Raw genomic sequence first — 14848 nt, forward strand, 5'->3', positions numbered from 1 at the left:
GCAGATTAAGCTGCTGCTTGGGATGTCCTCATGCCATATTGGAGTGCCAGGGTTTGAGTCCTGCCACCACTTTCATTACAGTTTCCTGATAATGTACCTGGGAGGCAGTGAGTGATGGCCCAAGTACTTGGGTTGCCACTCACATAGGTAGACCTGGATGGAGTTCTTGGCTTCTAATTTTGCGGAGGCCCAGCCCTGGCTGTTGTGGACATTTGGGGAATGAACCAGCTGGTGGAACCTTGATCTCTGTCTCTCCCCTCCATCTTCTCACTCCCCCGTACCTCCTCCCCTTCTCTCCATCTTTCTCCTTCTCTGTCATTTTGCCTTTCAAGTAAATACATCTTTTAAAAAAAACAAACAAACAAAAATAAAAAACAGTTGAAGGGCCTGGTGGTTCAGACTCTAATTCCCTGTTGGTGTCCTTGGTTCAGTACTCAGCTCTGCTCCTGACCCAGCTTCCTGCTGAGGCAGATCCTGGGAGTCAGTGCTGATGACTTAAGTATTAGGTTCCTGCCCAATTTGTATTTTTGATTAGTCTACTTTTGAGACTTTATCTTAAAAGTAATGCAGAAAATGCAAATCTTCATGGTACAAAATCATTAACAGCAGAATTAAAAATGGATTTGGATGAATGACAGATTGTCCATCTGCTGGTTTACTCCACAAATGGCCACGAAGCCAGGTCTGGTCAGGTAGAAGTTAGGAGCCAGGAACTCCATCCAAGTCTCCCTTGTGAATGGCAGGGACTCACGTACTTGAGCCATCTTCTGTTGCCTTCCCAGGCACATTAGCAAGAAGCTGGATAGGAAGTGGAGCAACTAGTACTTGAACCAGCACTCTGATATGGGATGCCAGGGTTGCAAGTGGTGGATTAATCCACTGGCCCTAATTGCAGATTTATAACTGAAAAAATTGGAGAATACTTCAAAATAGAGAAAACAATAATTAAGTAAAATATTACGTATATGATATTTAGAAATAATTCTAGGGGCAGGCTTTGGCCTAGTGGTTAATCCACTGGGATACCTATATCCTACACTGGAATACCTGGATTCATTCTTGATCCAGCTTCTGGTTCCAAGTGCCTGCTGATATGGTCCCTGGAAGGCAGCAGTGATGGTTCAAGTAGTTGGATTCCTGCCACCTATGTGGGAGACCTGGACTTAGATTGAGTTCCCACCTCCTGACTCCAGCCCCTACACTGTTATGGACATTTGGGGAACATGCCAGTGGATGGAAGCTCTCTCTCTGTCTTTCTGCCTCTCAATTAAGAAATAAAAATTTGAAAATAATTCTATGAATTATGTGAAAATACATTTATAATTTTAAAAAGCAGAGTACAAAATTATATATTTTAATTAATCTCAACTATGAGAACAACAACAAAAACAGATCAAAAACAGATCCCAAAAGGATAATACTTTTCTTGGTAGATTAAAGTTCATGATGATTTATTTTAAAGATTTATTTACTTTTTTTGAAGGGAAGATTGACACACACACGTTTACACAGATCTTCCATTCACTGGTCCACTCCCCAAATGGCTGCAATGACTAGGGCAAGTCCAAAGCCTGAAGCTCTATCTAGGTCTCCCATATGGATGGCAGGGGCCCAAGCGCTTGGGTCATCCTCTGCTGCCTTCTCAGGAACGTTGGCAAGGAGCTGGATTAAAAGTGAAGTAGCTGGGGGGCTGGCGCTGTGGTGTAGTGGGCAGGGCTGCTGCCTGCAGTGCCAAAATCCCATGTGGGTGCTGGTTTGAGTCCTGGCTGCTTCACTTCTGATCCAGCTCCCTGCTATGGCCTGGGAAAGCAGTAGAAGATGGCCCAAGTCCTTGGGCCCCTGTACCCATATGGGAGACCTGGAGGAGTCTCCTGGATTCTGGCTTTGCATCAGCCCAGCTCTGGCTGTTGTGACCATTTGGGGAGTGAACCAGCGGATGGAAGATCTCTCTCTCCCTTCCTTTGCCTCTCTATAACTCTGCCTTTCAAATATATAAATAAATCTTTTTAAAAATAAGAGAAAAGAAAAAAAGTGAAGTAGCTGGGACTCAAACCATCACTCCAATATGGTATGCCAGCATTGCAGATGGCAATTTAGATCCCTCCATCACAACACTGGCCCTTCATGGATGATTTTTTACTATTTATTTGTTTTCATCAACTAAAAAGGTGGGTGGGGGGAGAGAGGAAGAGAGAGAAAGGGAGAGATGGGTCTTCTATCTGCTGTTTCACTCCCTAAATGCCTGCAACAACTGGAGCTGGGCAAGGCCAAAGCCTGGAACCTAGAACTCTGAGTTTCCCACATCGGTGGCGGGAACCCAAGCTCCTGAGCCGTTCTTCACTGCCTCTCGGCACGTGCATTGGCAAAAAGCTGGACCTAAGGTTGGGTATCTGGGATTCTAATTGCCACTACAGTAAGGGGAGGTGGGTGTCCCAAGCAGCAGCTTAACCTGCTGTGCCACAAAGCCCACTACCGTGGGTGATATTTATTTTCTCTTTGTTTCTTTTTTTTTTTTTTTTTCAGAGTTTCTTCAATGAGTATGTAGTTAGAAATAACTTTATTGATGAGAATAAAAGGAAAATGGGAGTAAACTTGGATGTTCCCCAAATGTCCATGGAGCGGGTGCCCCACAGAAGAGAATGACCTATTTGCTCTGTCCGCATGAATGTTTCTGCTTGTCGTGCCTTGGCTTTCTTTGTGGCAGTGAAGGTTGCCTGGGACACACTGAAACACAGGTCAGGGCAAGTCCTTGGCCACTGTATGTCATGTTCTTATTGGAGTGTTGGCCAGGAAACACAGGTCTAGGGGCAGGATTGATAATAGTTTAGTGGAGCAGCTTGGTTTCACTTTGAAGGCTGTTGCCATGGTTAAACGGTACTCTGCCTTTCAATGAGCTAATTAAAGTACTCCATTCCTGTGAGATAATCTTTATTAGATTTTAAAAAGGAAAACAAACATGTTGATAGGTGCCCTTGCTTATTCACTGTTGGTGTTTGCCAACAATGAGATATTCCAAACCAGAAATTCTTGAAATTGACCACCTTAGGATTTTTTTAACATTTTCTCCCTCTCTCCCTCCCTTCCTTCCTTCCTTCTTTCCTTCCTGATTTATTTATTTATTCATTCATTTATTTGGAGAGGCAGAGAGAGAGAGAGAGAGAGAGATATGGCCACAACGGCCAGAGCTGCGCCAATCAGAAGCTAGGAGCCAGGAGCTTCTTCCAGGTCTCCCACACAGGTTTAGGGGCCCAAAGACTTGGGCCATCTTCTACTGCTTTCCCAGGCCATAGTAGAGAGCTGGATCGGAAGTGGAGCTGCCGGGACTTGACCCAGTGCCTGTATGGGATGCTGGCACTGCAGGTGGCGGCTTTACCCACTATGCCACAACACTGGCCCCACTTTTTCTTCTTTCACCAAAAGAGGCTCTGTGACGGGAATTGCTTGCCAAGGAAAAAGTAGGATCATTATGTACTATCAGAAGACAGTCAAGTGTGACTAAGAGTTCAGATTGTTCTGATATGGATAGGTGTAGTGGCTGGTCCCCGCTCTACCCTTTCCTAGCTTATCACTGTGGGCAAATCACTTAACAATTCTAGGTCTGTTTCTATATTTATAGCCTGAAGATTGAGGTAGTCCCACCTTTTAGAGTAATTGAAGAATGAATGACATATAATACATGGTATGGATGCATGCAAGTTCTAAGTGCTCAGTAGATGGTGGCAGTGGTTGTTAATATCCTGTTTTTTAAAAAATATGTATTTTATTGACAGAGGGAGAAAGAAAAGGCAAAGGGAGGAAGGGTGGAGAGTGAGAGAGTGAGAAAGAGATATGTTCCATTCTCTGGTTCACTCCCCAAGTGCCAAAGACTGCTGGTATTGGGCCAGGTTGAAGCCAGGAGCCAGGAACTCTATCTGGGTGTCCCATGTGGATGGCAGGAATCCCAGTACTTGGGACATCATCTCTGGCTCTTAAGCATGTTAGCTGGACTGGAAGTACAGAGTAGTTAGTACTTGAACGAGTACTCTGATATGGGGTGCGTTTGTGCCAAGCAGTAGCTACCCTCCCTTTTTAAAAAACATTCATTCATTTATAAAAATGATGGGGGGAAGAGATACCTCTTCCATCAGCTGATTCACTCCCTAAATGGCCTCATGGCCATGGCTGGGCCAGGCTGAAGCCAGGAGTCAGGAACTCCATCCTTCTTGCCACTTGGTTGCCAGGGGCCCAAACTTGGGCCATCATCCATCTGCTGTTTTCCCAGGTGAATTAAGGAGCTGGATCAGAAGTGGAGTAGCTGGAACTCAAACTGGCACTCTGATATGAATGCTGGTGTTGTAAGTGATGGCTTAACCTGCTTCACCACAATGCCTGCCCAAATATCCTCTGTTTTTAAGATCCCTCAGGGTGGAGGTGGCGCTGTGGAATAGTGGGTAAAGCTGCCACCTGTGGTGTCAGCATCCCATATGGGTGCCAGTTCGAGACCCAGCTGCTCCACTTCCGATCCAGCTCTCTGCTGTGGCCCAGGAAAGCAAAAGATGGCCCAGGTCCTCAGGCCCCTGCACCCATGTGGGAGACCCAGAAGAAGCTCCTGGCTCCTGGCTTCGGATCGGCGCAGCTCTGGCTGTTGTGACCATCTTGGGAGTGAACTATCGGATGGAAGACTGACACTCACTCACTCTCTCTCTCTCACTCTCTCTCTTCCTCTCTCCCTCCCTCTCTCCCTCCCCCTCTCCCCCTCCCCCCTCCCCTTCTCTCCTTCTCCCCTTCTCCCCTCTCTGTGTAACTGACTTTCAAGTCAAATAAATTAAAAAAAAAAAAAAAATCCCTCAGGGTGGATGGGATATTCCTGAACCTTCTGGGAAGATCTGGGAAAAGGTTAGAATAAGAAATGCTCTTCTTGGAGCCCACCCTTAGAGGAACAATGGAGGCCTGATGATCCCATCACTTCCATTTGGGGTTCCTGTAGGGGAAAGCCAAGCCGGTGGAGAGTCATCGTGGACTCAGGTACCCAAAGGAGAAGCAGCCTAGGGTAGAGTTTTGTCAGATCAACCCAGTTTCAAAACTTTATTTTATTCTTATTCTGTCATCTTGGACAAATCATGTTTGATCATACAGATGCTCGCTTCAGAGAGTAAATGGAGGAATAAATGAAGAGGATTAAGTATGGACTTTGGAATGGCACTGTCTGAATTCAGATCTTGAATCATTCACTAGTTTTGTGACCCAGGGTAGATTCTCTGTTCTTCAGCTTCCATATGTATAAAATAGGAGATAGTGATAGAATCTAGTTCATGGAATTAATGAAAGGACTGCTTCAAAAAATTCATGGAAAATGGAATTACGTTTTGTTTTGGCAAAACGTTTTTCAAATACATGCAAGGGGCTGGCGCTGTGGTGCAGCGGGTTAAGGCCCCAGCCTGCAGCACCACCATCCCATGTGGGCACTGGTTCAAGTCCCGGCTGCTCCTCTTCCGATCCAGCTCTCTGCTATGGCCAGGGAAAGCAGTAGAAGATGGCCCAAGTCCTTGGCCCCCTGCATCCACGTGGGAGACCCGGAAAAATCACCTAGCTGCTGGCTTCAGATCAGCCTCACTTCTGGCCATTGCCGTCATTTGGGGAGTGAACCATAGGAATGAAAGACCTCTTTCTCTTTGGCTCTACCTCTCTTTGTAACTCTTTCAAATAAATCTTTAAAAAAAATCTTTAAAAAAAAAAGATTATTTATTTATTTGAAAGGCAGAGTTATAGAGAAGAGAGTGGTGAGAGATCTTCCACCTGCTGGTTCACTCCCCAAATGGCTACAGTAGCCTGGGGTGGGCCAGGCTAAAGCCAGCAGCCTGGAACTCCATCCCAGTCTCCCATGTGGGTGGCTGGGAACCAAGTACTTGGTCCATCTTCTGCTGCTTTCCCAGGTGAATTCACAGGGAGTTGGATAGGGAGTAGAGTAGCCAGGACTTGAACTGGCTCTCATATGGGATGCCAGTGTTGCAGGCTGCAGCTTAATCCACTGTGCTGCAATGCTGCCTTGTCCAAAAAAAAAAAAAAAAAAAAGAAAGAAAGAAAGAAAGAAAGAAAGAAATCTTCAAAAAATTCATGCAGTAAACTGCATTTAGGCTAATAGTTAAGGTACTTGCATCCCACATTGGAGTATCTGGTTTTGATTCCTGGCTGTGGCTCCTGAGTCCAGCTTCCTGCTACTGTAGATAGTGAGAGGCGGTGATGATGGCTGCAGTGATTGGGTTCCTGCAACCCACTTGGGAGACCTGGATTGCATTTTGGTTCTTGGCTTCAGCCCTAGCCCTTGTGGGCATTTGGAGAGTGAACCACTGGCTGGGAGCTCTCTTTCTCGATTTGGCTCTTTCTCTCTGCCTCTCAAACTTATCTTTTAATTCCATTTTCCATGAACTTTTGAAGTCATCTTGTGTATGTATAGTGCTTAGCATTATACATAGCTGGAACAGAGTAGGTACTTAATAACTTATCATTGTCACTGATGAGCTGCTCAGAGAGAGTTAAAGGAGCACACTTGGCAAGGAGTATAGGATATTGGGCCTTGCCCCCTGCATCACCTCCTTCTGGACACTCTTCACTTATTGCCTCAGACCCTGCAAATTCCTCTTTCGATTGTCCTGTGGAACCTCAGCCCTTTCTGTCCCACTGGTTGTACTGATGCAGGTCACTGAACCAGTCTCTTGACTCTTCTTACTGCATCTGCAGTCTATATCCTGAACCAGTTTCTCTGGCCCCACCTTGTCTTTCTTTCCTGCTCTGTGCTGTGCTACCTACTGAGGCCCAGATCACTTCAAGGTGCAGTTCCTGGAGGCACAGCATTATACCAGGTCTTGCTGGGGCTTGTTTTGGCCCCCTCGCTGACACACAAATAGACAGTTGGAAAACATAGTCAGAGCTAGATTGGGTAGATAATAAAATCCCCGAGAGAACAGCCAGTGTATTCCTGTGATTAGGCCAAAAATCTATGCTTGTACAGAAAAGCCAACGTTTGAGCACTTAGCAATGCTAGCAGAAAAAAGGTAGATTATATCACTTTTTGGTAAAACTCAGAGTCCTCTTGGCACAGGTTCTCCGTATTGGGCCAGCAGGGTGCCATAGTTCTAGGCCTCGTGAGGTTTGCCATTTCAGGCTTTATTTCAGGTGTCCTGCCTGCCTGCAGGAGATGTTTCTGGATGATGGTGTGAGCTAAGCCTTCCATGATCAGACCCCTTCCTGCTTGCTGAGGCTTTTTGATTGTAACTTTGTATTGAAGTATGACATATATACAGAAAAGTGTGCAAAACGTTAGTGTACAAGTAAATGAATTTTTACAAATTGATGGGTAACCAGTACCCAGATTAAGTAGCAGAGTATTACCAGTATCCACAGATGCCCCTTTTGTGTCCTCTTCTAGTCACTCCTCCCAACTCTGGCCTGTCTTTGCCATGTTGAGCAAAGCTTAGCCCCAGCCCTTACCCACAGCACACCATTTTCTCTCTTGCCCTCCTGCCCCTGCACATGCTGTGTCTTTGGACTGCTAGGCCCCACCTGCTCACAGTTCAGAACTCAGGTGTCAGTTTCCCCCTGATGGGCTCTGTCTACTTCCTTTTACACTTTCCTCCCATAGTTTGTAATTGTTTACTGGGAGCTCCCAGAGGACAGAGACTGTCTGAGTCACCAGTCTCCCTGGCACCCAGTGTGTACTGGGCATAGGACGAACTACAGAAATGTTTGGCCTGTTACACAGTTTGTCTAAAATATTTGAAGTTGCCTTTTACTTTTCTTTGTCTTCCTAGACCCTGCCTCTGTCCCAAGCACACAGCGTTCCTCTTCTCTACCCTCCTAACCCATTCTTGCTTCATCTAGCTTTTTGCAAAACATGTTAGTGCTTTCTGTGTCTTCATACTCCCCCTCATTTTTGCTCAGACTGTACACGTGGGCCATGCACACCTGTCCCAGCTCAGGAACATCCCACACTCAGGCTTCCTACACACCAGGCTACTGACTGTTGCAACACCATGTTTTTGCCCACAGTTTGAGAGCCTCAGCCATCCAGCCTTTTTTTTTTTTTTTTTTTTTTTTAAGATTTATTTATTTATTTGAAAGTCAGAGTTACACAGAGAGAGAGGAGAGGCAGAGAGGGGGGAGGGAGTCCTCCATCCGATGGTTCACTCCCTAATTGGCCACAACGGCCGGAGCTGCGCTGATCTGAAGCCAGGAGCTTCTTCCAGGTCTCCCATGTGGGTGCAGGGGCCCAAGGACTTGGGCTATCTTCTACTGCTTTGCCAGGCCATAGCAGAGAGCTGGATTGGAAGTGAAGCAGCCAGGTCTCGAACTGGCACCCATATGGGATGCTAGTGCTTCAGGTCAGGGTGTTAACCCGCTACACCACAGTGCCAGCACCCCCCCCCTTTTTTTACAGGCAGAGTGGACAGAGAGAGAGAGAGACAGAGAGAAAGGTCTTCCTTTTGCCGTTGGTTCATCCTCCAATGGCCACCGCGGCTGGCGCGCTGTGGCCGGCGCACTGCGCTGATCCAATGGCAGGAACCAGGTGCTTCTCCTGGTCTCCCATGGGGTGCAGGGCCCAAGGACTTGGGCCATTCTCCACTGCACTCCCGGGCCACAGCAGAGAGCTGGCCTGGAAGAGGGACAACCGGGACAGAATCCGGCGCCCTGACTGGGACTAGAACCCGGTGTGCCGGCACCGCAAGGCGGAGGATTAGCCTATTGAGCTGCGGCGCCGGCACCCCCCCCCTTTTTAAGATTTATTTATTTATTTGGAAGTCACAGTTAGGGCTGGCGCTAAAAAGAAAGCTGTTATCACTGGTTCACTCCCCAGATGCCTGAATGACTAGAACTAGGCTAGGGACACAGCCAGGAGCTAGGAACACAATCTAGGTCTCTCATATGGGTGGCAGGAACCCAACCACTTGAGCTGTCACTTACAGCCTCCCAGGGTTTGCATTGGTATGAACCAGAAACTAAAACCTAGATATTTAATATGGGGTATCTGTGTCTTTTTTTTTTTTTTGAAGGGTTTATTTATTTATTTGAAAGTCAGAGTTACACAGAGAGAGAAGGAGAGGCAGAGAGAGAGATATCTTCCACTCGCTGGTTCACTCCCCAGATGGCTGCAACAGCTGGAGCTGTGCCAGTCCGAAGTCCGAAGCCAGGAGCCAGGAGCTTCTTCCAGGTCTCCCACATGGGTGCAGGAAGAGGATCAGCCGAGATCTGACTCAGCACCCATATGGGATGCCAGCACTGTCGGCTGGGGCTTTAACCTGCTTTGGCCCCATGTGTGTGTCTTAATTGGCCTCTTAACTGCTAGGCCAAATACCTGTTTTGACTTCATTTTTTATACTTACATTTTTAAAAAAGATTTTATATGTATCAGTGATATTCATTCAAACACATCACATGTTCCAAGCAATGTTTTAAGTGCTGGAGATTCAAAGAGAGATTTCTTAAAAAAAGATTTATTTATTTATTTGAAAGTGAGAGTTACACAGAGAGAGAAGGAGAGTCAGAGAGAGTCTATCTGCTGGTTCACTCCCCAACTGGCCATATCCGCTGGAGCTGCGCCTGTCTGAAGCCAAGAGCCAGGAGCTTCTTCCAGGTCTCCTACGTGGGTGCAGGGGCCCAAGCACTTGGGCCATCTTCTACTGCTTTCCCAGGCCATAGCAGAGAGCTAGACCGGAAGTGGAGCAGCCAGGACTCAAACTGGCTCCCATATGGGATGCCGGCACTACAGATGGCGGGTTTACCTGCTATGCCACAGTGCAGCCCCAAGAGAGATTTTTTTTTTGCCCTTGAGACACAAAACAATGGGGAGAGAGAGGGCACGTTAGCAAATTGTCTTAAGATGGTATCAGTATTGAATGGGATAAGGCTTATTAACGCAAGCATTAAGAGTGAGTAGTGGAATCAGCTTTGTGGTTTTGGGTAGTAAACTGTTGTATTTCTCTGTGTTGGTTTCTTCACCTGCAAAGTGGGTAGAATATGAATTTTGTCTCAGTAAAGAAGATAAACAGAAAAAACTTTCACAAGACTGTTGTGATGCTTCAGGGTCTTTCTGACTCAGGCAGTGTTCTTGATGCAGATGATGCAGAACCGTGCCTGGTACCTAGTAAGAGATCAAGAAACATTATAACCAGTGTTGCCGTCTTTGCATAGGTTTGTAGGGGAAGTGACGGTTCAACTGGCCGTGGAAGGATGAGTTTCTAACAAAAAAAGGGCAGAGAGAGATGCTTGGGCAGGGGGAATGATACGATCTTTTTGGAAAATGGGCAGTGGTCTTGTGCATTTGGAGGACAGGGTGTGTGTGTGTGAGAGAGAGAGAGAGCGAGAGAGAAAGAGAGAGGTGAGAGAAACTAGCCCCAGATGGTGAAGGATCTTAGAGGACAGGGAGTGTGTGTGTGTGTGTGTGTGTGAGAGAGAGAGAGAGAGAGAGAGAGAGAGAGAGAGAAACTAGAGAAACTAGCCCCAGATGGTGAAGGATCTTGTCTGCTCTTGGTGTTCACTCAGTTCAGTAGATGAAGTAGAACTGTCAGAAACCTTTGCAGACTTCCCCATGGGCTTGTCACATCTAAACAGTGTTTCACAAGATTTCTTCTGGTTCTTCCATGGAGGATGGACTGGATAGGAAGCGGCCATTTTGGGGGGTGAACCAATGGAAGGAAGACCTTTCTCTCTCTCTCTCTCTCACTGTTTAACTCTGCCTGTCAAAAAAAAAAAAAAAAAAAAAAGGAGGGAATGAGAGGAGAGAGACTGCTGAAAACTCTGTTCAGAGCTGATGAGAGCAAGAACCAAAGTAATTAATGCTCCTGAGGTGGGCGTATTGGGCTTGGTGATCATGGAGTATGGGAGTCAGAGGGTGAAGCATGTTTGGGCTGTCTAGTTGTATGGTTGTGCCCCTTACTGACAGAGAGAAGAGCAGTAGCAGTAAGCGTTTTCCTTCCTAAAAGTTTCATCCAGAGAAGAAAGACTGCTTCCTGACCCTAGGAGCACCTATTCTAAAACTTACTAGACCATTCTACAAGGCTTGAATCTTGTCTTCTCTCTTGGGCCTTTTGGAGAGTCAGACACACAATTACTGATCTCAGGTAATTAGGGCAGGAGGTGGCTGTGTTTATTTCATTCCTGGTATCTCTAGGGAAGACAGAAGAAACAGTCGTGTTTATTTTCACCCCATTTGCAAGAATGCATGGATGGAGTTGGAGCAATAGCCTCTTTTCTCTGATAACAGGCACAAGATTCTCTTTTATCTCCCACCCCATATCTGTAAAACAACACGTGAAATAGAAAGCTCTTTCCAATGTTTTCCCCTTCTTATCCAGTTTCCCACAAATGATTTTTGCCTGAGTGAAGAATCCTAAGCTAACCTTGCTGCTGGGCTCCAGACCAGCACCTTTGTCACTGGTGCCACCTCCCTCTCATAGAGTGACCTGTGTCTGGTCCCAGAGTCTTTGACTCAGTAGGTATGTGGGGTGGTCTGTGTTGATGGCATGATCCTGTCCCTGCTCAGTCATATTTGTAAGTACCCTGGAGGCAGACATAATGCCTGGAATAATCCACATGGCAAAACAGACCTACCCCATGGGATTCTGTCCTTTGTGTTTTATATCCAGCTTCAATTCTCTGCCTGCCAGGATGTTCTTAGCTACTGAGTTTTCTAGGTTTAAGGGATAGAGCACTCAAAGTTCTTTTCTCTTCATTGCATCTTCTGTGAATTTGTCACATTCATAGCCCTTTCAAGATGGCTCATTGATTATCTCTAGTATACAGGTCACTTTGGTGGGTGAAAGATCCTATGGATCATCTCCTTCTGTCTGAAGTTGGATTGGGAGAGCAGTAAAACTCCTTGGCCTGAATAGAATGATTTACTCCTCCTTTTATGAGACACCATTGAGAAAATGTCTGTTGTTTTCAGTAAACAGTTGATCCTACACAGATGAGAGTGACCATGGGAATTGTCATTTTAGGGAACATTGACATGAGACCTCGGTCTTCGACCATCAGTCTCACCCTACTAATTTCTGAGCCACTCTGAAATCCCCATTATAAACTCAGTCTCTCCAGGTTTGGTTTTCGGGTGTCCTGTTAGCCATTTGAAAGAAAATAGCTGTGTGTTTATTTAAAAATAAGTTTTTTTCTTATGATGAAAACAAAGCATGTTCGTCTTAAAAAAGTTTTTAAAAATACAGAGAAATAAGCCGGCGCCGTGGCTCAATAGGCTAATCCTCCACCTTGCGGCGCCGGCACACCGGGTTCTAGTCCCGGTTGGGGCGCCGGATTCTGTCCCGGTTGCCCCTCTTCCAGGCCAGCTCTCTGCTATGGCCAGGGAGTGCAGTGGAGGATGGCCCAGGTGCTTGGGCCCTGCACCCCATGGGAGACCAGGAAAAGCACCTGGCTCCTGGCTCCTGCCAGGATCAGCGCGGTGCGCCGGCTGCAGCGGCGGCCATTGGAGGGTGAACCAGCGGCAAAAGGAAGACCTTTCTCTCTCTGTCTCTCTCTCTCACTGTCCACTCTGCCTGTCAAAAAAAAAAAAAAAAAAAAAAAAAAAAATACAGAGAAATAAAAGCAAAAAATCATTTAGAATCCTACCACTTAGAGGTAACTGTTGTGAACTTTGTGGCTTAGCCTTTCAGTCTCTTTTGTAAATTCTTGTGCTTTTTTTTTCTTTTCCCCAAAAAAGGAATCATAGAGGCATGGTGTGGTGGCACAGTGGGTTAATCTTCTGATTGGGTTGAGTGTATCCCATGTTCTAATGCCTGGAATTGAGTTTACCTATGCTTTCAACCCAGCTTCCTGCTAATGCCCCTGGCAGGCAGCACATGTTGGCCCAAGTACTTGGGTTCCTGCTACCCATATGGGAGACTCAGATGGAATTCCTAGTTCTAGATTTACCTGGCCCAACCCCAGTAGTTGTGAACGTTTGGGGAGTGAACTAGAGAATGGATGATCTCTCTCTGTCCGTCTGTGTGTGTCTCTCCTGTTACTCTGCCCTTTAGATGGAGGGAGGGAGGGAGGGAGAAATCTTTCTTAAAAAAAGGGATCATAGTATAGATTTCTTTTATAACCTTCACTTAATGGAATGTTAACATGTTTCATGTCATTGCAGATTATTTTATATTTATAACATGGTTGATGATTCCATAGTTGTCCATCTTATGTAGGAGTTGGGGACATTATTAATAAAGATTACTATAATTTGATTTGGAAAAAAAAGTGACCTGAAGATGTCATAAAAAGAAGAGGTGTTATGGAGAGTAATGGGGTTGTAACACCCAGAGGGATCAGTTTCACAGCTCTGAATATCAGAAGCAACAATTGTAGGCTTAGTAAACTGGTACATTAAATAGGACGTGGATTTTATAGACTTGATTCCTTCGTGCATCTTTGGCTGGAACTTTTCTGGGCTTGAGGATTTTACAAGAAATATGCTTGTGGCATCTCAGACTGTTAAAGGTAGATAGTTTTGACTTTCTTGGTTTCCTTTCGTTGGAAACTAAGCCAAGAAGCTTTTACTCTCTGTGAGTTTGCGTAGTACCCTGTGCACCAGGCAACATTTGGCAAGAGATTATTTGAACCATTAGAGATTTGATGAGTCTATTCCTGATTAATGAGGCTGGATGATTCCATACATTTATTTCTTTTCACAGGAAGTGCTTTCCTCAGTGCTATTTTTCTTGCCTTAGCAACATACCAGTCTCTGTACCCACTCACCTTGTTTGTCCCAGGACTCCTCTACCTCCTCCAGGTAAGCTTGCTGGTCAGAAGCCAGCACCCAAGTGACATTAGATGGTCTGCTCCCTGCTAGGGGGAAGGAACAGCATGGGTCAATAAATGCAGTTGGACTGGGTTCTCCCAGAATGTGCTTGCTTGAAAACACAAAGAAACTTGACTAATTTTAAACAAAGTGAACCTAATGCTCACTAAGTTCTAATTACTAATATCACTGCAAATATGAAAGTGCATTTCATTTCTGTATTTGTAGTTGGTATCTTTTTTCCTTATTCATCTTATGTACATACAAGGGTACTTCAAAAAGTTCATGGAAACAGTAATTTAAAAAATGAGCATTTTCCATGAACTTTTGGAAGACCATTCATAGACCCTTCAGAGCTCTTTTCTTTTCTTTTCTTTTTTTAAGATTTATTTATTTATTTGAAAATCAGAGTTACACAGAGAGAGAGGAGAGGCAGAGGGAGAGAGAGGTCTTCTATCCTCTGGTTCTCTCCCTAGTTGGCCACAATGGCCGGAGCTATGCAGATCTGAAGCCAGGAGCTTCTTCCAGGTCTCCCATATGGGTGCAGGGGCCCAGGGACTTGGGCCATCTTCTGCTTTCCCAGGCCATAGCAGAGAGCTGGATTGGAAGTAGAGCAGCCTAGACTTGAACCAGTACCCATATGGGATGCCGGCACTGCAGGCAACAGCCTTACCCGCTGTGCCACAGGGCCAGCCCCCAGAGCTCCTTTCTTTAACTTGTCTTTATAATATCACTCACTTTATAAACTTAATGTAGAAATTAAGGGTAATGAGTACAATTGATGCCATGATAGGAACATAGTGGATAATCAATGACTATTAATTGAAGGATACAAATTGATGACATTTACTGAGAATATAATACATCAGACACTGTGCTAGGTACTCACCAGGCATCATCTCATTTCAATCTCATAAGAACGTCATGGGGGTAGTTACAGTATTTGCCATATAGAAAGTAAAGCCACTAACCTGAGGTCACATGGCCAGTGAGTGACAGTGCCGAGATATGAACTCAGGTAGTCTGATGCAAGAGCTTACTATTTAACTGTCTTCCATTCAGGTAAGAATGCACATATGGCCATTGCTT

The 14848-nt window shown here is 45.6% G+C and overlaps 1 protein-coding gene across 13 annotated transcripts in view; it reads left to right on the forward strand.

Moving 5' to 3' along the window:
• PIGU (phosphatidylinositol glycan anchor biosynthesis class U) overlaps window positions 1–14848 on the forward strand; it is a 136137-nt gene that overhangs the window by 72067 nt on the left and 49222 nt on the right. For 11 of the 13 annotated variants that reach the window (XM_089308093.1, XM_089308090.1, XM_089308091.1 and 8 more), the window contains one exon: window positions 13653–13750. The exons of the other annotated variants lie outside the window; for them this stretch is intronic. In XM_089308093.1, the coding sequence (XP_089164219.1) occupies window positions 13653–13750 (98 nt within the window). The remainder of the gene's footprint in view (window positions 1–13652; window positions 13751–14848) is intronic. 13 annotated transcript variants of the gene reach the window in all.

This window comes from Oryctolagus cuniculus, chromosome 11 (assembly GCF_051225735.1).
Source record: "Oryctolagus cuniculus isolate XC-2025 breed Fujian yellow rabbit chromosome 11, ASM5122573v1, whole genome shotgun sequence".
In the NCBI taxonomy this organism is placed as follows: Eukaryota; Metazoa; Chordata; class Mammalia; order Lagomorpha; family Leporidae; genus Oryctolagus; species Oryctolagus cuniculus.